The sequence below is a fragment of the Notothenia rossii genome (assembly GCF_949606895.1).
Source record: "Notothenia rossii genome assembly, chromosome: 5".
Lineage (NCBI taxonomy): Eukaryota > Metazoa > Chordata > Actinopteri > Perciformes > Nototheniidae > Notothenia > Notothenia rossii.
Window position 1 is genome coordinate 7,568,124 of NC_136903.1, and position 25,297 is coordinate 7,593,420.

Genomic DNA, 25,297 nt, shown 5'->3' on the forward strand with positions numbered 1-25,297 from the left:
GTAATAAAATACAGTTATAACTTAATGCAAAAAAACAATGTAACCAAATCTGCATCTTTAAGGTGAATTCTAAAAAATAAATAAATAAAAAGACCAAATGTGTTGATATAATCTTTTTTAGGCCACCACTGATATTGTATAGTGCATTATTTTACCTTGTGTGTCTATTCTCTACAAGTGCCACTGTGTGTGTGCATATATGTGATTTTATTCAGATTCAATTCAGTTCAAATTTTATTAAATAATAAATCATAATGTGTTATTCAACTACAAGTTAACTATGTTGAGTCACTCAATAAATGACCACATCTTGTCCCAACCACTTCCCATTACAAAACACACTTTATGACACACACATGCCATGATTCTAATCCTCACGCACGCACGCACGCACAAAGTGCACGCACGCACGCACACACACACACACACACACACACACACACACACACACACACACACACACACACACACACACACACACACACACACACACACACACACACACACACACACACACACACACACACACACACACACACACACACACACACACACACACACACACACACACACACACACACACACACACACACACCTCATGACACCCCCGACTCGTTGGGCTTCTGCCAAACCTTCATGTTTCATCTGTGCGCCAAACTCCCAGATTTCCTCTGGATGAGTAAACCCTCGCCTCGGTGTCACACCACAACAAACGCTCTGACGCTCGACTTCCCATCAGCCCGCAGACAAACATGGGCACTACATTTAGTCAAAACACATGTCATGATCTCCCCAGAGCTGCTGGGTACAAAGAGATGCAACATTTTAATCTGACACTTCCTGGTTTACTGTAAATAGATCTCAGACAGTCAGCAGCATATTCAAATAAAAGGTTGCAATGGGCAAACAGTGAGATTATTGCTGCCAGTTGTACGAGCTTATGCACCTACTCTGACACGGCTATCAAAATGTCAAAACAAGTCATTCTTAAAATCCTTAAAGCTTAAAATGTGCTAAAGAAATTCCAGGGGCGTTAAAGTAAAAGCTGCTGGAAGATTTCACAAGTTTTAAGTTAACTAACATTTTTGATTGTTTTCATCATCGCTGTTTTAGAAATTGCTGCTAATATTAGCTAATGGAGTTAGAAACAAATTCTAAAATAGGACCTGCCTCTTCCTGGTTTTTATTTTCTATTCTTGTATCATGCTTTATTTCAATCATCTGTGGAGACACATCACTGCCATAGTGCAACCCATATCTCCATCAGAAAACCAAAACATATATTTGGCAAAAAGACAAATCTAAATGTAAATAGAGAAAAGTATATTTTGAACAATTTGATGGTTTAGAGTTGCTGGTCCTCTGGTTTACAGTAATAATGCAGGCTTTTAAAAATGATTTGCAAAACTCTCACTAATGTAGCTCGTTGCACATGATGGGCTAAATCCTGCTGGACATGCTGCCAGATGTGTGTGTGTGTGTGTGTGTGTGTGTGTGTGTGTGTGTGTTTGTGTGTGTGTGTGTGTGTGTGTGCGTGTGTGTGTGTGTGTGTGTGTGTGTGTGTGTGTGCGTGCAACAGTGAGGCATGTAGAAGTTCAAAAATCCATACAAGCTTTTCCTTTCCTGGATGAGTAAAAAATCAAACGCATGAGGTATATACAGTCCTCTGTACATTACAAGCATATTGAATCGCCTATGTGGACACCAATGAATGTTCCGAAAGTATGGCATCAGTTTCCTTCACCCTAAAAATAACTGCGACTGGACAAATAGGTCCAGGTTGTTGTGTGAGGAGACACAGAGCAACAGTTGTGTTTGTGTATTTAGGTCAGGGATCATGTCAACCATCGGGAAATAAAACGCTCTGACGCCTAAATTCAATCGGAGCAATTCTTTGGTCTGACGCAGCTGGACGAACAGAGACATCTGTGTGTGTGTGTGTGTGTGTGTGTGTGTGTGTGTGTGTGTGTGTGTGTGTGTGTGTGTGTGTGTGTGTGTGTGTGTGTGTGTGTGTGTGTGTGTGTGTGTGTGTGTGTGTGTGTGTGTGTGTGTGTGTGTGTGTGTGTGTGTGTGTGTGTGTGTGTGTGTGTGTGTGTGTGTGTGTGTGTGTGTGTGTGCTATATTTATGCCTGTTATTAGTGTATCCAACCAACACACCAGGCATTGATATACTGCACATTCCAACTGTATGGTAAAGGACCACGTCTACAATGTGTGTCTCAGGTTAGGTTTAGGCAACAAAAGCACTTTTGTTAAGATTAGGGGAAATTGAGGGAACTTTGGAAAAGGGAAATCCCCAAAACGTATAATATATATATAATAAAATTCACCTGATTCAACAGTCAAAGTGTTGTTGTCTTTGTTGCCTTTATTAGCTTGAATAGAAGACACTGAGTCCCCATAAAGTGCTACCTGGTGCTTTTATAGCTTAGTTTGATTACGGGAATGATCTCACTGAACATTGATTTGAGATCTATTCTGAGAGAGTAGGGCATTCTCAGAGGAAATAAATAATAGCCTACTGATCTTTTTTTCTACTGGTCTAAAACTGCTCTTGGTGAAAAGTAGGGCCACTGTCTTCTTACGTCTTCATATGCAGAAATATACTGAACACATGGAAGATAAATACAAGTTGTTTTTTAACCTTGTACTGGATTAGTTTGACTAGAATAGTTTATTTTTCTTGTGTACTGACAATTCCCCCAAAAACATTTTTAAAATGTATTCTACTAAAATCATACAAAAACAAAAACGTATAATTCATACACAGAAATGAACAAAATTAGTAGAAGCAGGAGGGCTGAAGCATAGCTTATGGGGAGTAGCCCTCCCGTGCATCATCATTAGCATCAATATAATAATGGCATTTATTTCGTCAAAAACGTATAGAAATTAAGGAGTACAAAGAAACAAAGAAAACCAATGAAAACTGGAAAAAAAACAAATAAATAAAACAAAGATTAGGGCAAGAAAAAAGCGAATACATATATAAGCAATACTGGGAAAATCCAATACCTATTTGCTTATAATAAAAAAGGTTTTCTAAGATGTTAAAGATCACCATAATTCAGAAATGTACCACTTATTGTAAAATGTTCCCTATTTTCTTTTTCTTTCTACCTCCTCTCCCCTCTTACAGGTGCGGTGCGTTTTGTTGTGTCACCTGTGCAGAAGGCCACAGAGTTTGCCTGTATCCAGCAAACCTTGACATGTCGCTGCTTGTGGGTGTGAAAGTGAATGTAGATTTCCTCATAGCTGCACATATGGACGCTGGCCTTGATGTGAATGCATTTACCTTTGACCTCGCCCAGCAACTCGTTTGCGTTCAGACGGTCAACGCGCTCCTTCCATTCCTTCGAGAGGAGCCTCTCCATGCACGATGGTTCTGCAAACAGACAGAAAACAAGCCTTTGTTTAGTTTATCTCACAGATTCATCAACAATATCATAATGGATGACGCCTTTGAAGTTCAATATCAACCAAAAGAAGGCCCAAAATGATCACATTGTTATATTTTCTAGATCAGTGGTTCCCAACCTGGGGGGGCGCGTCTCCCTTGGGGGGGCGCCAAAGATCGCAGGGGGGGCGCCAGGCCTCAGATGATTTAAGGCCAAATATCATATTTAGACTTTTTTTTTTATATAATTGTAACGCAATACATGATTGTCACTAAAAGCCTTGTCTCTCCATCACAATAAAATATAAAAAATAATTGATTTTTTTTTTTTTCAATAAAAATTCAAGTTAGTATTAAAGGCATAAAAAGACAGAAATGTATAATTCTTTCTTTAATTGAAATATTTCTTCTGCCCGTAAAGTGTCCAAACCAGGCTTGTCTGGATAAGCGCATTTTAAAAACATAGTCATTGTCCATGCCGGTTTCAGTTGGATTATTTGTCAGTTGCTCCGATCAGATCGGTCTCCTCCATTTTGTAGATTATTTACAACTTTTGAATCTATGTAAACACATCGGCAAAACCCGGCTTACTTTGAGCATGTGTTTTAAACAGTTTAATCCCTTTGTGAATTGTTTCCACTTGCGTCGTCCTTTAATTTTTTCATACAGCGGGAATCCAAATGAATGAATCCTGAGTCCAATAATCATCAAAGTCACTCCAATACTGCTCCTTAATTACGCTTACATCCTCTTTTAACAAAATAATTCACATTCATCCAGTTTGTGACAGTAGTTGTCGCATTTTTGAGACTTTGAAACTTTAATATTACCGCAGTTGCGCTCCCCCCCCTTGTGTGTGTGTGTGGGGGGGGGGGGGGCGCAACTTCCAACAGGAGTCATTTGGGGGGGCTTTTGGGAAAAAAGGTTGGGAACCACTGTTCTAGATGATAGTGATATATTTCTAGTTAATATTTTCAAGAACCTGAAGATATACAGTTTGATAAGACAAAATACTTTAGCTTTGATTCAGTATCCCCCAGTAACTGTGACATAAGACAAAGATGCAAAAGGACAAGAAAGAAAATGACCTAAATATGTAACACTGTGGACAAGGCTGCATTTCAAACAATATTAAAAAAGTAAATTGCAGCCGCGGTCACGCTGAGCAGCTGAGAATGTCTGCATTGTTCTGAGATGGCTTTATTTGTGTCATCTGTCTCACAATGTGTCTCATAGCCTCAGGACAACCGACACGTGGTCCCATTAGATTCATAAGGTCTCATTTGTTCAATTCAAGTCCTGTTGTGAACTTTCATTAACGATGGGAACTGTTTCCTTCTTCGTCAGGCGGATAGCAGAGAGAAAGAGAGAGACAAACAGAAATATCCACACATGTGCGAGCATGAGTGTTTGGGTGTGACTTTCACATAAAGGAAAGACAGATATGCAAAACACAAAGCTTTCAGGTATCTGTGGGAAAGCACATTTGCTTAAAAACAGTGTTTAAGAACTGTCACTTCACTGGATTCTTTCCAATGTTATGTTCAATTGACACTGTGCGGTTAAGATGACACCAAAGCATACATAGCAGCCCCTTTTGCACTGACACGTCTCCATTGATGCGGCCTTCCCTTTCCTGTAGTGCAGGGGTGTCAAACTCAATTTCATCTCGGGCCACATTAGCATCATGGTTGCACTCAAAGGGCCAGTTTTATATACATACAAAAAATACATATATAAATATTTAATATATATAAAATTATGTATTATATTACATTATTGCCTCTGCATTGGATTATTATCGGATAGGGTAATAACTTAATAAGTCTCTTGAGTGATTGAATGATTTAAAAAGAAAAGCAAAATTCTGGAAAAAAAGTAAAAAAATAAATAAGTAAGTGACATTTTGAAAAGAAAATCAGATTCTGAGAAAAAAAGTCAAATTCTGAGAAAAAAAAAAGGTATTGTGGGACATGTAGTTTATGGGCAACAAGCTTCTGTAAATCGGCATGTAACCTTATAATAAACATATTATATTCTTTGCAAGCTCTTGTGGGGCCGCATGACATGAAGTCACGGGCCGGATTTGGACCCGGGCCTTGAGTTTGACACCCCTGCTGTAGTGTGTTATATAGGTTTTTATGTAAATGTCTACAATCCCAAAGTTCCCTCCAGGGTACAGGCAGCATACTTGTCAACCCTCCCGATTTTTGCGGGAGACTCCGGATTTCATTGCCCTCTCCCGGTTTCCTCCCGGGGTCATATTTCTCCCGCATTTCTCCCGATTTCTGACAAAATCCGATTTACTCAGGACTGTTTCTACTCGGACTTTAATACAGCTACACCATTGTTTGGTCTCCATGGTAACACGTCTCTTTAGTAGCACGCGCAACTGAACGTCTGAGAGGGTGAGGCAGATATTCACAGAAAACAGAACAAAAATCGACAACTACTCTACTCTCTGCTCACTCCTTTCCTGCCCACACATATGCTCCATCAAGGAAGGCATTGCACTTAGAACTACAATAAGCATGTTAATGTTAATCTAACAGCTCCGGCGATCCACTAGCACCCCCCAATTTTGCATTTTGAAAAGCTCCCGATTTCTGAGGTCTCAAGGTTGGAAAGTATGACAGGCAGAACAGGCAGTATGAGAAGAAAAGCACTTTTTGAACATCAAAGCATGTAAACATGTGGAAATAGAGGCGGGAAAATACAAATATGAAACCTAAAATGAGCACTTTTGCTTTCGATTCGGTGAACTTTGTCACAGTTAATACTTCTTTATGGCATACCTGTATGAGTTTGTCTGCATGTGAAACTCCTCCTTTGTACACACTCTACAGTAATGTCCACACACTCCTTAATTCTCCTGAGTCTGTGTGTTTTCCTCTGGTTTTCGTGCCGGCGGACGCGACACAGATGGTGTCACGGTCACGCAGGGCCTCATGCCCAAGTCACCAAGGACGTGAAAAACACACACACAGAAAAAGGAAACATTCTTGAGCGCTGTGTGGAAAACATGCGCCTGAGGGCTTGCCTGATTTAGAACGGTTAAGTCAGACAATAGCTCATTTGTGGTGCCTTTATCCTGACAAAAGGCGCTATAGGCATTCATAAGGGCACATGGCCTATTGTGAATGGCTTAATGTTTCGTTTCTACGTATGAGCCCATTGTGTGGTCAAGAGATGCCGTCCGCCGGCCCTGCACGACTTCCTCGTTGAGTCCATTAAAGCCCCGCATGTTTACAGTCGGATTATGATAGTTGTAAATAAGCTAATGCAGCCCGCCGGATCACATGGGATGAATGTAAACAAGGAGGGGGGAACAACGGAGGGAGAAAGCTTCAAGACAAAGAAACAACTTGAACACTACAGTAATAATGGTGATTTCCGTTGGGGAAAAACAGGGTATTTCCAGACAGATGGTCCACAGTAAAGAGAAATAAGGTAATTAATACAATTTCCCCACCCTCAGGACAATGGAATTCACCCAATTCATCAAAGATTTATCAAAGAATGCTCCACTGGATGTATTTGTGTGCATTTTGTTCAATGATTGATATGTTAAGGACAAGCTGGAGGATAGGGACAGCATACGAGGCTTTTTTCTCTTATCACAAGACAAAAAAGATAACAATGTGCTGTTATTAGGAATGGCAATTTATGGAAGCACTTAGAGAAGGAAATACACCCGAAATACATCTGCATAAGTCAACCATGAGGTGTAAGTGGGGAGAGAAGAGGAAGAGAAGAAGAAGAAGAAGAAGAGGAATGTTTGAGGATGACAGGGAGATGTTTTACCCTAGATGGCTCTCTATCTGTCCCTGTGACCGAGTCGGGGATCAAGTGCTGTTTGGATTGGAGGGTGGATAAAAATTCCTCTTATCAAGTGGAGAAGAAATGCAGAAGACGGATTGATGGAAGAGGAAAAAGAGGGGGGGATGAATGGTGAAAAGAAAGGGTAAAAGAGAGAGGAGTCGGGGAGAACAGGGAAAGGTGAGTTGAGCAGATGGAAATGCTTCCATCTTGTTCTGTAAGTTATATAAACTTGAAAGGAAAGTTGAGAGGAAATTTAGATTAGAAATGTGTGGAAGTGAAGAAGTGATGTGTATACTAGCAATTCCGTTTGAAGAAATTGGTGCCAGTCAACGTGTCCGGGAAAGATGGAAGAAATTCAATTCAAATGTCATCTGTTTTTATTATTGACCTTAAAACCCCTTGATAGGAAGGCTATATACAAACTGGCATTATCAAGGCATGTTGATGCATGCTTTGTAGAGAGGTAGCTATTTTGAATATAACAAGTCCCGGTAATATATGTATACATAACGCAAACAAATATATATATATTACGCAAGCCTGTTGCTCTTAACGTAAATAATTCCCTCATTTTTAAGCCTATATGTTCTTAAATAACATAAAACAGAATACAAACTATTCGTAAACAAACCAAAATACATGAAGGCATGTCTGGCTCATGACATTTTAATGAAGGCGTGCTGCTGTTGACTTGAAATCAAGCGCTGTTTAAATTCTGTTTTAAAGTCAGCCTGTTTTTTAACACTATACGAATCAAAAAATTGTGCTTAGGGAGAATTATTTTACCAGACGTTATGACCGAAGAGATACACCAACAGAATTCCCCGGTCAAAGTCCAGTGAACACCAGCTAGCAGAACGATGCTGTAAACCAGGGGGGTCAAACTCAAATACACAGTGGGCCAACATTTAAAAATGGGTACTAGTCGAGGGCCGTACTGGTTCAATGTTTATTGCAAAACTTATTGAAATGAACTTATTGCACATATTAAACCTGGAACTAACTAAGCTTAAATTATTGCCTATAAAAACAACATTAAACATTAAATAATCAGTTGCATTCATTTCTTATGGCTCTATCTGCAGCTTTTCCAGACTCATTTCTTATGAGTACATTTTCCCACAGGCCAACAACAGCTTCAACAAAACGATTTCCCTCAAAGAGAAACCAAACATGCCCTGTTGTCGAGAGAGAGAAAGTGCAGAAGGAAACATCCATTAAACTCAGTGTGCTGCTCTGTGATGCTAGTTCAGATACTTGGCATCTCATCTTGGGTGCAAGGTCATCAATGTTTGGGCTCAGGCTCTGAGCTGAGGAGACCCTCAGGATGGAGTGAAGGTGTGCGTGAAATATACCGGCGGGCCAGATCTAATAGGAATTAGATATTATCCTGCGGGCCGAAATTAAATCCACCACGGGCCTGATTTAGCCCCCGGGCCTTGAGTTTGACACACGTGCCATAGACTGATGGTCAAAGTGTTTTATTTCTGTTATTTTAAACTGATGTGTCGGACTTTTTCTAACCCTTGGCCCTGAGATTAGAGTTCCTAATTGATTGTAAACCAGACGGTTTTAACACCAGCAGGGAAAGACGTGGAAACAGAGAAGGGAAGATTGGGCAATAAAACAAAGTGAAGTAGAGACAGAAGGAAGGTGAAGGAGATAAGAAGTGGATGAAGAGAGAGAGTCGCAGTAAATCAGCGCGGAGGCAGCCAGCGAGTGTTTAGGGTAAACACACTGTTATCACCTGTTCCTGCGCCAAGCTGCTAAAACACAGTGTTTTGAGTGTTTTACATGAGCCACAGGCAACTCACTGTACGTGTGTGTGTGTGTGTGTGTGTGTGTGTGTGTGTGTGTGTGTGTGTGTGTGTGTGTGTGTGTGTGTGTGTGTGTGTGTGTGTGTGTGTGTGTGTGTGTGTGTGTATGTGTGTGTGTGTGTGTGTGTGTGTGTGTGTGTGTGTGTGTGTGTGTGTGTGTGTGTGTGGCAGGCAAGTATCAACACTTCCAAACACCCAATGCCAAGAACAACAGTGTGCCACGGCTTCCACTCAGACTGAGTCTCTCTCTCTCTCTCTCTCTCTCTCTCTCTCTCTCTCTCTCTCTCTCTCTCTCTCTCTCTCTCTCTCTCTCTCTCGCTCTCTCGCTTTCTCTCTCTCTCTCTCTCTCTCTCTCTCTCTCTCCTCATGGAATGAACGTTTCAATAAAAATGAAAAAGCACAGAGGGAGTATATTCAAGATGACTTTTAATTATATCCTCAAAGATGAAACAATTGTTCCTGGGTGATTTAAATAGAATAGGTAATGACACTTAATGTATGGCCACCAACTTTTACTTTTTGAGTGATCATGGGTGTGGTATCGCTGGCGGCCATGAATACCAAGGGTTCAAATCAGAGTTGTAAATTCAAAATCCTTTATCATTTGTAAAAAATCATTGCCAAATGCTAGCTATTGGCTATGCGCTAACGGATGTGTTTTGCTTATTTGCATTCAATCTCAACATTTTGAGATGTAATGGTGGCAAGGAGTTCAATAAATGGATTATAAATACATAGTTTAGCTTGCCATGAGAAGAAGATGGTACCACTTGTTTTGTATTGCTTGATTTGAAGCTAAAGCAATTAGCATAGCATAATTGGGGAAACAGCTAACCTAGCTTGTGCTAAAGTAAAAATACATCTCCCTACTCGCCCCTCTCAAACGCACTAACTAACAAATTTTATTCTGGTGGTTAATCCAAACCAAAATACAAAGCATAGTTTGGGTTTTGACGAGAGCTAGCATGGCTATTCTATGCTAATAACTTTCATTACATGACATTACATGTTACTTGTTAGACACTTTTATCCAAAGCGACTTACATACTCAATACTGTGGGCAATCCCCACAGGAGCAATTTGGGGTAAAGTGTCTCAGGGACACAACGACATGCTGACTGCAGTGGGGTTTGAACCTGTGCTCCCCTGATTCGAACCCTAACGCACTAATCCACTGTGCCTTTCCCGGTTGGCTATCAGACTCAAAGTGACGACAAGGCCCCAGAAATGTTTTATCTTTGACATGTTTTCATGGAATCGCGTATTTTCTCAAACGAAGCTGCTAGTTTTTCCAGAGATTCAACAGAAAAGTTTAATGTCCATCAAAGCCTTGGAAGTTCTTCAACTGTCTGTCATCTAATGTGTAATTTCACCTCCTGAGAAATATCTTACAAGTTGTTTATTTAATCACAACAAGACAAGACTCTATTGTGGTTCTGTGATTAACTCGATTTCTGTGCTTCATGTGAGAGTGTGAAACTTGACCATAATTTAAATACACAGAAGAATTCTTGAGAGAAACTTTCCATTTGTCTTCTGACATGCAGTGGGTCTACATTCGAGAAGCCAGATTGTTTGCTTTATAGAATTTAACTCACGTTATATTCGAAGACATTTCAAAAGTTCCCTTATAATTCACTTGACGTTTGTATGGAAACACAGCGTCTGTTTCGCTCTCTCTCACACACAACGTGCCGTAGCCAAAGCTCAGGAACTCCTAAGTCTGCAATCAAAACGCCAAGGTAAAGAGAGAAAAACATTAATCTGAGAAATTAGTTAATGTTAAAAATAACAAAAGCCAATGTTTTACTGAGTGCCTGATGTTTGTGTAACACACCCATGGCTGAAAAAAACATTTGGTGTCTTACGTTCGCTACTGAATGTGTGCAAATGGAAGCTGACAGCTACACTTCGCACTTCCAAATTTATGTCAGTGGTGTGCCTTCAGCTGCAGACCCCACAGCTTCAGAGAGAGCAGAGAAAGGTAGAGTAGGAACAGAAAGATAACAACGACAGGAAGAAGAAAAGAAAGATGGCGATACTGAAGTAGAAGAGGAAGAGAAGAGAGGAAGACGGACAGAAACAGACAGATTGGATAAAGATACAGAGAGATAGAGCGAGCGAGAGAAAACAGCGAGAGAGCAGCTGTCCTAACAGCTGGCCAGCAGGATTGATGTCTCAGTGAAATAAAACTCAACATATGTCCAAACATGAGGAGACAGGCCAGCCAAGAGGAGGAAAAAGATACACACACACACACACACTGATATGAGAACACACTCTCCGAAGCACTTGAACATACATGCACACCACACACGCTGATTAAAGAATGCCTGGACACTGCACAGAGACTTTATGACACACACACACAAACACACACTTTCCATCACCGATCACCGCTCGCTCTGCATTGTAAAAACCATTAAACTGCAGAGTGGTTAGCCCGGCTGCGTGTTAGCACGGTGTCCATTTCACACACACTATTTTCATCATGTCAGATGACACCCAGACTCTCTTGTCACAGAACATGGCCTGAGAAAGCAGCCGGCCCTACTGAGGGGGGGGGGGTCTGTGAGATAGTAGATATTTTTCTTATACCCCCTTCACACACACACACACACACACACACACACACACACACACACACACACACACACACACACACACACACACACACACACACACACACACACACACACACACACACACACACACACACACACACACACACACACACACACACACACACACACACACACACACACACACACACACACACACTTGCTGCAAAGTGAAATGCCTAACCTAATCCACAGAGCAGACCACCTGTAGGAGACACATGTTAGCAGTGCGTGCTCTGAGGCCACAGTGTGGATATTTAACTGATGCTCTAATCCAGGTTGATTTATGACAAATGCACACATTTACATTTTATTAGAAAAATCTCAAATAAAATCAATCTTCATCTTGAATTTATAATGTATCTTATATTATTTTTGGACCTGAAGGAAAAGCTATGGAGAGAGAAAAGCTCTATTAGAGGAGAACAGCATGAACACATCAAATACATTAAATAAAAGTAGATGTTTGCCCCCTGCAGCTAAGAGGCTTTTAGTCAGGCCTCAACTTTGCCTTGATTCAGGCTTTGATTCCTACTGACGCTAAACATACTCACACAAGTACGTCCTCCAAGCAGCGTAAAGGTACTTAAAGTGATCTACAGTAAGACACCCTGCAGCCATCATCAAACAAAGGGTAGTGTTTCTACTTAAGGTGTGAGCTTAATGCTCCAAAAGCCCTGCTGTCTAGCTGGAGAGGTCCGGTCTGTCCGGAGTCACAACACTGATATCACATCCCACTGCAGCCAAATAGTCTAAATATAAGGAAACAGTGCTTCTCCACCAACAACGTGTTAAAAAATACACTTTGCACTGAAGCAGCTGCTGGAATTAAAGGTAAACCGCATGACACCTTTGGCAACACTTGGACAGATGGCATATCTTACTACCGGTTGATTTGATTCCTATAATATCACTCGTTTGAAGTAATTCATAAAAGCCCCAAAATGTATTCCAACTTTTCCATGTGATGAAAAACAATCCAGCAGAAATGGGCTCGGGGCTGTCGATGAACCGCAGCATCAACAAGGTCACTTTGGAGAACCCTTTGGTAATTTAATTAAATTAAAATGTAAAGTAAAACATCTATTCACTGGTTCATATTAAATGTCTCCCTTTTTTCAGGGTTTAATTTTGTTCCTTCTTTTTAAGAAATAACCTTTTCTGTGTTTTTTTATATAGCAGAAATCCTTGTATTTCGATTGAAAGGAACCCAACTCTGTGTCCTTTTGTGTTTTGTAATACCAGGAGCTAAATTAATGAACTCAGACACACTTGAGAAACATCTTCAGCGATTAAGATCTTGGTGAAGCTCTAAGATTACACACGATTTAAAGTCTCAGCATTTAGACGAAAAACAACAACTGGAACTTGAATTCATTCACTTCCAGGGCGCGAGATTACTTCTTTGTCAAACGCACGCTTCCAAAACATCAGTTCAAGACCCGAGCTTCTGGTTCCACTTTAGGCATGATATATGAAACCCTACCCTACTTAGCACACACACACACACACAACCACACACACACACACACACACACACACACACACACACACACACACACACACACACACACACACACACACACACACACACACACACACACACACACACACACAGCGCAATGTGTGGTTCAGACACAATAGGAGCGTTGTTTTGGGTCGGGCCCTCAGGGGAGCAGATGAAGGCGGACCCTGTGGTTTGGGTCACAGTGGAGAGATGAGGGGGTCAGCGAGCCAAATATCAGAAAAAGGGGGGTGTGGGGTAGTGGGGGGGGGATGGGTGGGGGTGCTTGTGAGTCGGGGCCGAGTCGAAAAATGCTCCACAGATGACCAAAGAAGAGGAAAGGAAAGTAGATCCGGCTGCCTGAATACCCAAACTGCCCCAATCGCATAAGTATCTATGTTTTAATTGTATTTTATAATCTGTCCACGACTTCTATTCCATGGCTGTCGGTCCTGGAAGTTTCTAACATTTTCCCCCTTAAATTATTAAGTTTCTTTGGGATTTCTCTTTACTCTTTGGATCTGAGGGCAGAGGGTGCACATACTTTAAAACCCCTGAGACCAATGTGTGTTGTGTGATATTGGAATTAGAAAAGGAGAATAACATTTAACTTAGCAAATCTGTGATAGGAGCTGTCATTTTTAATAAAATATGTATTCTTCTTCTTTTAATACCCAACATATTACAAAAAGGAAATACTGACCCCTGACATTTCAATTAAAATAACTATAGTCCGAATATTTAAAAAAAATCTAAGAAATGTGGTTATATTTAATTTATTTTTAAGCGATGAAAAAATATGCAAAATACATTTCTAATTATTCACCAGAAGCCTTCAGATGAATTAATAAAATAAATACTATTCGTGCTACAAAAGGTATTTCTATAATTATGTTATTATCTAAATTGTAAAAAGTCCCAATATTCAGAACTTATACTTAGTATTGTCATTCATGCTATTGCACACTTCCAGTCCACTAGATATTGTACTTTTTAATCCACTGCATTGATCTGAGAGCTTTAGTTATTAAATTATTAGATTATACAAAATATAAATTGACAAATTAATAAACACTGTTAAGTTATTACAGGTAAAGATATCCAGAGTCAGTTTATATCAAGATATTCAAATTTGACAGTAATTTACGATATATCATTCTCATAATGGGTCATTTTAGTACTTTTGGACTTTTACTTAAGTTATATTTTGAACCCAGGACTTTTACTCCAAACATTTGGTCTACCTATGTTGTAAATGTATTATCTTTTTGATTTAGACACGGCATCTACTGCATGTCTGTCCGTCCTGGGAGAGGGATCCCTCCTCTGTTGCTCTCCCTGAGGTTTCTCCCATGTTCCCCTTTAAACTGTGGGTTTTCTCTGGAAGTGTTTCCTTGTACGATATGAGGGTCTAAGGACAGAGGGTGTCGTATTGTCATACTGATATTCTGTACACACTGTGAAGTCCACTGAGACAAATGTAACATTTGATCATCAGATCAAGGGGCGTTGGTGAACTCCAGTTTGAAACCCGCCAGGCCGTTGTGTCCTTGGGCAAGACACTCTACCCGCATTTGCTCCTGTGGGTAATGTCCACAGTAATGACTCTTACATGTCTAATACTGTATGTGTAATGTGTAATTGTAAAGCGCTTTGAGCACCTGTAAAAGCGCTCTAATAAAAAATGTAATGCATTATTATTATTTGTGATATTGGGCTATATAAATAAACATTGATTGATTACTTAAAACAGTATTTTGACACTTGAGTTTTGCTACTTTTACAATAAAATCAGAACTGTCCGTGTGTTTGGTGGTCAGTGCTTCTCTGCTCTGCCAACAGGCGACTCCCCCTGGACTCCTTGTGGTTGGTTTGAATCTCTTCCTCTGTCATTGATAGGGATCTCTTTACTAATGATCCGCCGGTGGGTCTGTCTGCAGATCCAGTCGGTGGGAGATGCCTCTTAGCCCTCTCCTGCTCACTTTGGCTGCAGGCCAGTCAGCATATGGTGCGAGCGCATGCAATGTGGTTTGCCGGGAGAGTTTTGAATGTCGTCCAAAAGAATCCGATTAAATTGTGATTGTATCAGGTACTCCTCTCTTTTCTTTTTTTTAAAACTAGGATTTCAGTTAAACGGCACATTTTTTAAAATAATTCGACATCTGGAGACGTGATATAGCTGTGATTAGAAAAAAAGATACCACCAAAACGGATCATGTTTGAAGCCGCTGGAGCAGGTTTGACACGATGTGCACTGTGATGATTGTCTCTATTGAACTGTCACACACATGGCTTTGATATGCTGCGTCTCTAATTAAAAAGACGCACATCTGCTGGTGAAAAACACTCAGTTGTTTACAACATAACCAATTTCTGGTATTTGTTATTTCCCTGAAACTTTTGGGGGTCATTATTTCTCGTTAAAAAAAATATGGATATTAAAATTGAAATAAATGTACTATAGAAAATACCTTTAGCTCCACATTTCATATTCGTTTTATTAATTAATATGAAGGTACCTGGTGCATAATCAGAAGGTCTTTCATTTTATTTCTCTACTCACTAACCGTGGAAAAGTTTTGTTTTTGCAATCTGGAAAGACCGATATTAACATCTGCAGAAATGGGTTAATAAAACTCATTAAATGATACTTGAGAAAATGTATTTAGTCACACTTCACCACTGCACACACATAGATAAAGGTAGACGGATAGATCTGTCTGGAATAAATACAGTCACACACACACACACACACACACACACACACACACACACACACACACACACACACACACACACACACACACACACACACACACACACACACACACACACACACACACACACACACACACACACACACACACACACACACACACACACACACACACACACACACAGTGCTGCGCTGTTGCCCCTGATATGGCAAATAGGGGCACAGCATTATGTACCGGTATCTCCAATGCAAATCCACACACACACACCACACACACACACACACACACACACACACACACACACACACACACACACACACACACACACACACACACACACACACACACACACACACACACACACACACACACACACACACACACACACACACACACACACACACACACACACACACACACACACACACACACACACACACACACACACACACACACAGACAAAGCCTTTACCTGCACACAATTACCGCTCAAGCTGCCAATCCCGTGGAGGAAGGCAAACACAGGGCCAGTGCCAAGAACTTGTTAATTAGCCAATAAGCTTAACTCAGGGGGCCGCCCCCACTCGCCTGTTAAGCTGTCATCACAACGACTTCCACCTGAGCGTATGAATCCATAAGCCCTCACACACACACACACACACACACACACTCACCTAAGTTGGAAGTTTGGTAATGCAGCTTCTTTTACAGCTTAGTAGAGAAAGCCTATAGGTGTTCTAACCTTTAGAATCAAAAGTGCCTCATTCTTCCCACAGCGGGGACATTTTAGGCGTTACAGCAGCAAAGGCAAACGTAAAAAGAGAAGACTGAAATATTAAATAAAAGGGCAAGGAGATGTTAATCGAATTAAATCAAATAAGTACACATCCATGGTAAAGTAGCATTTGAAATAAGTAAGCGAACGAATAGAAGTGTTGAAGGAGCCAGTGATACAAATAAATTGTCAAAATAACGTTTAAAGTTTTCTGTACCTGTCCAAGTCTGTTCACGTTTAGTTTTCCATGAACCAGTCTTTAAACACTGCCAGAGCCCATGTTCCATTTAGTGTTTACTTCCTGTCTGTCTCTTCTGTCTCTCTGACATCCAGCACTCGCTCTTTGAACCTCTTACCTTCGATTGCGCTCTTTTTCTTTTCTTTACCGGGGACAGTTTAGCTATCAACTATAAGTTAATAAATGTGTTTCACTGTGTTCACGTTTGTTGTCCACAACTGACGTTAAATATACCAGACTTCTTTCTGAGATTGATATGGCTGCACATAGTTGATGCTTATTAGCAAACAGTCTGTTATCGAGAGTTAACAATCTCTGAAATGTCTAAATTGACCAATCTGGCTCGAGAAATTAACTAAACTGTGAACAATCCTAAATTTAAAGCTCCAAATTATCTTATCTTATCAATACTTGCGAATGAAGTTCATTTCACTCCACTCTAACCAAAGTACATATCACACTTATTGTTTGAGTCATTTCAGGTGTTGATGCTGAATACTACGTACGGCCGCACACATCACCCCCAACCCACCAACATAATAACCCCCCTCCCCCCCTCCTCCTGCAGAACAGGACATACTTTCCACAGTTTGAGTGGCGGTAACAGCGGAGATGTTGAAACAGGCTTTCAGCGGCGAGCGAGAACAAAGCTAAGCCTGCCAGAATGTCTTTATTGTCACAGAGAGCAGGTTTGAGGAAGGTTGTCCCCGCGCTGACCCCCTCCTCCAGCTGTGGAAGGCATTATGGGGGTGAAGGGGTGCCTAGCTGTGGCCTGGCCTCAACTCAAGACACTGTGCAGACCCCTTTAAACTGGACAACAACAGGCTTAAACACACACACACACACACACACACACACACACACACACACACACACACACACACACACACACACACACACACACACACACACACACATACACACACACACACACACACACACACACACACACAAAGGACAAAGCTCATGAAACAGTTGCTGCACAAGAAGCTGCAAGAGGTCAAAACACAGAAGTGAGGATACAGTCAGTCAAAAGAAAACTAGTTTTGTCCCCCTACTTCTTTATATCTAATTATTAAACTGAACCTGTAGATTTTCCCTTCAATTCATAGAGAAGACGCGCTAAAAATGTATCCAAATGTGGCTTTAAAAACAGTTTTTATCGATAAAATTCGACATCCATGACGTAATTATTAACAAAAACCTTTCAAATACTGAAAAACATGCTTAGGTTATATTTTTTATTTGAGATTAACACTTAAACACAATCATGCTTCAACAGGACTGCATATGTGGTTTAAGATTTGATTAAGAAAGAGCCTGGTTATACAAGCCTGAAAACATGTTTACCAGCCTTTTAATGGTGCATCGCTGACATTAGACGGACAAAAATGGAAAATGGCTTTAGTGTTTTACACTTAATTATGAGTTCAAGTTTCCACAAAAAGTAATCAATTCAGGACAGTCATGATGTCTTCTAAAAAGAAAGCAGGGTTTGTTGGATCACAGAAAAAGCACTGTCCCATCTTGTGGCCACTAATGCTAGATTGGAAGTTGTGATGTTGCCCGTTTCCATATGACGGGAGGGGCACATGGTGTTCACAGATCCCAAACAGTGTCATTGGTCGGGTTTTTTATACAATACATGCCTAAGCCTTGAGGTAGCAACTAAATCTGCTTTTTTCCCATTTGAACCAGTGTGTGTTTGGGATCTATAAGAGATTTAAAATGTAAGAAAGCTGTGGTATTTATACTTTTGTGTACACATTTCTTTGAGCAATGCCTCTTCAGACTGAGGGTAACTCTTTTTGACTGCCTGTCAACACCGAGAATATTCAGTGATCATGAAAAAAACATGAGTGAGCAATGTCCTATCACATCACTGTCATCTTTTGGTCTCAGATAACAGCTGCAGTGTTGTTCTTAAAGAGGGCCTGTTGTGCTTTTTGGGGTTTTCCCTTTCCTGTCGAGTGCTGTATATACTGTAGGTTTTTGTGCATGTAAATGGTCTGCAGAGGCTCAAATTCCTCAACAGCGCCAGACATATTTTTCCAAAAGTAGAAAGTCTTAATGCACAAAAATACACAATTGGTATTTGCTTCAGAGAAAACATCTTAGTTAAAAATATTTAAAACAAAACCCTTTACCATAACTTTGGCTCAAGTTACAGCAGAGTCTTTGCGGCAAGACTCCCAAACTGCATTTTCATAGATCCTTCTTTCTGGGGGCTCCAAGCTCAGTGTTTTATTTGTGCCCCACATTCCCTAGAACGGCCCTTGTGGGGTAGGTAAGTTTGAGAAACCGGCTCGAGATACACTTTTTGTTATATTCCATGGAATGCTCTTAACATCCCGAGAGCAATGAATATCTGAAGTGCTTTGACAAAAAATCCGTAAAAAAATATCCTCTGTGGAAGCCGTGGTACTGTAAGAAGCACGACCAATCATCTGAGCCGGCCCGGCTAAAATAACTGGATGGCCTACCTGCCCGTCAGCCTTCCATCTGTGCACAAACTTATCTCGTGCCCTCATTGGTCATGTGCGCGTTCGTGTGTGTTGGAGGAGGGGCTCTGGTAGATTTTTTCCGGTTGTGTATTTTCAAATTCTAGCGCACTCAAGCTGGTTTCTCCAAAATTACCTACCCAACCTTTAAGAGTTGAAGTACTTGAATTCACACATGTGTCACACAGGTGTCCATTTTGAAACCCCTCCGCAGCAGTACAGTGTAACGGTAAAAGAGCCTGATCTCATTTGCAATTGAAACACGTGAATTGTACAGTCCTTTATACGGGCTCGGGCGTAAACAGGGATTAGAGTGATGTTAAGGGTTTGCCATGCACCAGAGCTACTGTGGGCACATTAGATGGCTGACTAAGTTGGCACGAGGGACTCCGTGCCTCATGCATGCCAGACCCCCGGAGGCACAACAATACAGATAATGATAATTCAGTCATCAAAACTGAGGGGAGCTTGATGAAGACTTCACAATGTCCATCAGGCGCCCACTCTTTTTGTATTGAGGGATCAAGGAGACGAGGTGAATTCAGATTATTGAAAGCCAACGAGCCACGCATCAATGTTAACAGACGGGTTATTGTTTGGATAATTCTCTGTTAATTACAAGCCTTTATTTCCCATCCTCTCTGTCTCTTATTTTAGCTGCAAAATGATAGAGGATGGAGAAAGCGTTTCCACTCCGTCTGATGCCCACATGTTTTCCTCTGATGTTCCCTCGTGCTGGCCTTGCACATTTTATTCAGTCAAGTGCTTTAACAGTATAGAAAAAGTCTTTTGTATGCAATCAGCCTGTGAAGCTAAACCTTCACAGAGTGGAGCTGAAAGTAAATGCAAAACTGTCAAGAAAAATCTCGCCTTCACCCTTGTTGTCGACCTGTGTTGTGAAAGTCCAGGGCAGCAACCAGCTGTGTGCTAACAAAGCTAGCTGACAAAATCTCAAACACTTCTTGATAAAGCTTTTAAAATCAGAGGTGGCAGTTCGGTAGAAGGAAAGAAAATCTCCCACATTGCAAAGCGGGGCCATGTCTATTCACTAGAACTGTCAAAGGCACTTAAGGCTCCTCTGAGTGGAGGCTAACAGCTTGCCGACAGGGGGTTAGCACAGCGCGGAGGCTAACAGCGGCATCATCCACACTTTAGCTCAGGGCTATGGTGCACGGGGGGGTCAGCCATGTTAGGCTAAGTGAGTGCACTGTGGCTAATAGGCTCTGTTCCATTTGATCTTACAGGCAATCTAACCTGAGTGGGCTCAGCCCACTGAACTCATGTCAGCGGGAGGTGGAGGACGAGGCGAGCGACACATTGTTTCGGCTTTAATGTGCTTGCCATTTCAGTGCCGATGATCAAATCTGGGCGTACTGTAAAGAGGATTCTGAACAAACCATGACTTAAAAGTCCCATGTCATGCTTTTCTGGTTATTACCCGTCCCCTTGTGTGTTATGTAGCTTTTTCTGCATGTAAACGATCTGCAGAGTCACAAACCCTCAAAGTAGAGCCTGTAGGTAGGGAGTAAACTCTAACACAGAAAATACCTGTCTATGCTGCCCCAGAACGCCTCGTTGGACATTTCTTTTTCAATTTTTAAGTCAATTTTTTCCAAATGGACCAATCCGTGGAGCTCCTCAGTCCTCACACACACTCACTCACTCACTCACTCACTCACTCACTCACTCACTCACTCACTCACTCACTCACTCACTCACTCACTCACTCACTCACTCAGCCTTATCTTTTCTCAGGCTGTGAGTGTGTGGTGAACTATGTGGCGAACAGCCTGGCTGTGAGTGTGTGTCTCGCAGACCCCACGCAGCAACCAGGAAACGACACCAGTAATCCAGCTCACACTGTCCGCTCCTCGAGCCTCAAAGGGCGGAGCAGCGTCCCGCCAACAAGGCACCCAGACCCCGCGCAGCATTCTCATCTGTTTGTCATTACTGGTGTCATTTCCTGGTTGCTAACAAACGCCATTGTAACACATAATCACTGATGTTCCGCTGTAACGGTGGTGGACTCATCAGAACATAGTGGGCGAGCTGACCAATCAGAGCACAGTAGGGGGGGGGCAGGAGCTCCAACAAGCCGTTTAGGACAGAGAGTGAATACACATACTATACAGAGATGCTGTATGAGAAACCAATGTGAGTTTGGAACATTAAACAATGTAAATCTATTCTAGTAGACCTCAACAATGGAGCTTTCTGCCGAGCAAAAGTGAGCTTTCATCCACGCCTCACCAGGAGGTTGTATGTAAGCCTATTTACCAGGTTGGCCTTGCACTCCTGCATGTGTTTGTTTAACAAAACAACATTTCTGACAGTTGATGCATATTGGATGCTTATCGAACAAAAAGGCTTTAAATCTATATGCAATCCAGGTTGCCTTTTTTTAAAGAGAAGCCAACAATTATTTCATAAGTTAAAAGATAGCAAGAGAAGCAGCAAACCGTCATTATATCACTCAGGTACACCGGCTTCCTGTACGCTATCGTATTGACTACAAAAACCTTCTATAAAGCTCTCCATAACCTAGCCCCCATTTACATCACCGACCTCCTTCAGGAGTGCACCCCCTCCCGCACCTTCCGGTCTTCGTCCATCGGACTTCTCACCGTCCCAAGCTCTCGCCTCAAAACCATGGGTGCTCGAGCTTTCAGCTGCTCGGCTCCCAGACTCTGGAACTCAACTCCCTGCCACTACACATCCGACAGTCTGATTCCATAACAACATTCAAAACCCAACTCTAAACCCACCTGTTCAAACTGGTATTTTCTTTATAATCTGTACCCTGTGTCCTTTTGTGTCCTTCTATAGTCCATTTCCTGTTGTTTGTCTTGTCTTACCCCGGCTGATACTTCACTAAATCCACTGTTTTCATTGTTCCCTATATTGCCCCTATGCCCTGTAAGGTGTCCTTGGGTGTTATGAAAGGCGCTCCCCAAAATAAATGTATTATTATTATTATTATTATATAGTGAAGGAGAGAACATTGTTATGAAATAAAAAAGCATTATTTCAACAAATGAGAAGTAGAAAAAGGGACGTAGAGCTTCATCAACCATTTTCAATGAAGGATAACTCATCTAAGGAATCATTCACACTCAGGCATCTCTTGATCACCACCTCTCATTTTTAACAAACTCTTTAGGGGAACAAAGCCAGATGCAGGGTGACATTATGCGAGTGCATAAAGGACATTTTTACAATGCATCCTCAAGGACCAAAGCAATTCACATGAATGTTAACAAGTTGTTATTCATGCTAGCGGTGTATCATCAGGGTGGCTGATTATATTATGTTTATCTTGTTTGTTTTTGTGTAACTGTTTTGCGGCGTGATCAATGCCACCAGTCCTCGGGGAGAGCAGCTACTCTAATTAGCAAAGGAAGAGCCAAACTCAATAGGACGCTGTGTTATTTCGTTTTGGTTCCTTTAAGACCCAAAGAAAAGGAACATTGTGCAGGAAATCTGAGTCATATTTGGGCAACTTTGGATGAAATATTTGAGGCTGTATTTACAGAGGAACTGCGGTTCTGCTGATGGAAATCACAGCTGACCTGTTTGTCTGAATGCACAAATAAAGCTTGTCTTTGTCAAACACTAGGGAGTCTCAAATTCCACCATCTGTTTGTATCATACACCGTTGATATTTTGTAATGTTTTAACATTTGGTAAATTGTCTTTTTGTGTAGTATTTATTAATCAGAATCACTTCCAATTGTGAGCAGTGTTTTTAAATTAGTAGTTTGTTTACCAGAGTTACACAAAAGTTCAAAAAGAAGACATTAAGGGTTGCACAAGAAGGAAATGTGTTGTTATATGACATATGGGGGAGGCGTGTGGCGCAGTGGACTAGCGCGTATGTGTTCGGATCAGGGGGTTCAAACCCCACTGCAGTCAGCATGTCGTTGTGTCCCTGGGCAACACAATTTGCTCCTGTGGGGGTTGTCCACAGTATTGAGTATGTAAGTCCCTTTGGATAAAAGCGTCTAACGTGTAACATGTAATCTAACATATCATTCTTACATTTTGCAGTCAAATAATGAGAAGGTAACAAATGTCATGTTTCTGGTGGATTATCTTAAAACTAAACTAAAGGTCATGAGGTTAAAAAGATGTGGATTCAAAGCGCTGAGAAGGCTTTTAGCCAACTAGTAGTTGGATGGGAAATAATTGGAAACACTTAGATAAAAAGAAGACACACACTTGAAGTTGTCCCCCAGCATTTCCTTCCACTCTCCCCCCCTCCCCTTTGATTTGATAGGAAAATGTCACAACACTCCTGAACACACACACACACACACACACACACACACACACACACACACACACACACACACACACACACACACACACACACACACACACACACACACACACACACACACACACACACACACACACACACACACACACACACACACACACACACACACACACACACAAGTTGTTTCTTTCACACCAGTTTCCGTACTGTAGATAAGAGGCAGAGCTACCTGTCTTTCAACTAAAGACTGCAGTGTATTCCGCCTCTGGCTGTCCCATTCTGGCCCACTTTACTGTATCAATAACAAAGTAAACCCTTTAAATGAGAGAGATGAAGCACTCCTCTGATATCATCATGATTACTATGTGCACATAACAGTAAAGAGGGGTGTTAGGTGGTGTTAGATCTGGCTTGCTGTGGGGTGAGTAGCGGCGTGCTGAGGCATGCTGGGAGACTTCCCTGAGTTAGAGGTGCAGATCAGAGGAGCGCAGGAGAAAGGGAAACCTGTGTTTTCACTGATTGATATTGTGATCTAACGAGCAGAGGATCTGTCAGGTGTAATCTGAGATGATCAAAGGTCCACTGGAGAGGATGTTTTCAGAAAGGGAAAACAAAATACAGCTAGGCTTTTCTGGTGAGTAAGTGAAGATTAGAAGAGCGGCAACGGCATCCTGTCTATCATGTGAGGGAATGGACTAACGTGCCACACATCATTTCTCGCTCTCTGTGTGATTATGTTGTTGTTTATGTGCTGCGTTTCAAAAGGCCCTATCTTATTGTCTAACAAAGCAAATGAAAGAAACTCCCTGTGGAGGCCATTTTGGGGATTTTAGCCTTTGCAGACCATTTACATGCACAAAAGCCTCTATAACACACTACAGGAAAAGCTTAAGAGGGCCTCTTTAATATGATATACAATATTTCCCCAAATCCATATGGGATAATAATAATATTAATAATAGATTTAATTTGTTAGCGCTTTTACAGGTGCTCGAAGACGCTTTACAGATATAGTGAAGAGAAAAGAAAAGAAAGGAACAACAAATAAATATATAGTTAAAGTTAAAGTCAAATAATACAAAAACAATCACACATGAAAAGCCAGATTTAAGAGGTGAGTGTTTTGAAGGTGGTGAGGTCGGTGCAGTCTCTGATGGGTTGTGGGAGTGAGTTCCAGAGGGAGGGGGGCAGCGACGGAGAAGGCTCTGTCCCCCCAGGTCCGGTGATTGGTGCGGGTGGGGATGGATAGGAGGTTGGCTTCTGATGAGCGGAGGCAGCGGGAAGGGGTGTGGTGGTGCAGCAGCTCTGTGAGGTAGGGGGGGGGGGGCCTGATTGTTGAGGGCTTTGTAAGTAATGAGGAGGACTTTGAAGTTGATTATTTGATGGATGATATAATCAAATATATTCTCGCAAACATTTTTAATTCAACATGAATCCAAAACTATTTTTTCTTCAACCGTCTGAAGTGCCTATATTGGAGTCAAAAGGAATTTTAAATGACAGCAGCCAAATACTTCAGTGATGTTTCTAAGTGGACGAGTCGCGAGACGTCACAGCCTCCAGGTCTGAACTGTGTGAATGTTAAGTCGGGCGGTGTTGAAATTCTGTGTTGGGCCCCCAATTAGCC

At 41.4% G+C, this 25,297-nt stretch overlaps 1 protein-coding gene across 1 annotated transcript in view; it reads right to left on the reverse strand.

Moving 5' to 3' along the window:
- LOC307041276 (transcription factor Sox-6-like) overlaps window positions 1-25,297 on the reverse strand; it is a 95,248-nt gene that overhangs the window by 43,928 nt on the left and 26,023 nt on the right. Inside the window, exon 4 of the mRNA XM_079684584.1 lies at window positions 3,296-3,385. Within this exon, the coding sequence (XP_079540710.1) occupies window positions 3,296-3,385 (90 nt within the window). The remainder of the gene's footprint in view (window positions 1-3,295; window positions 3,386-25,297) is intronic.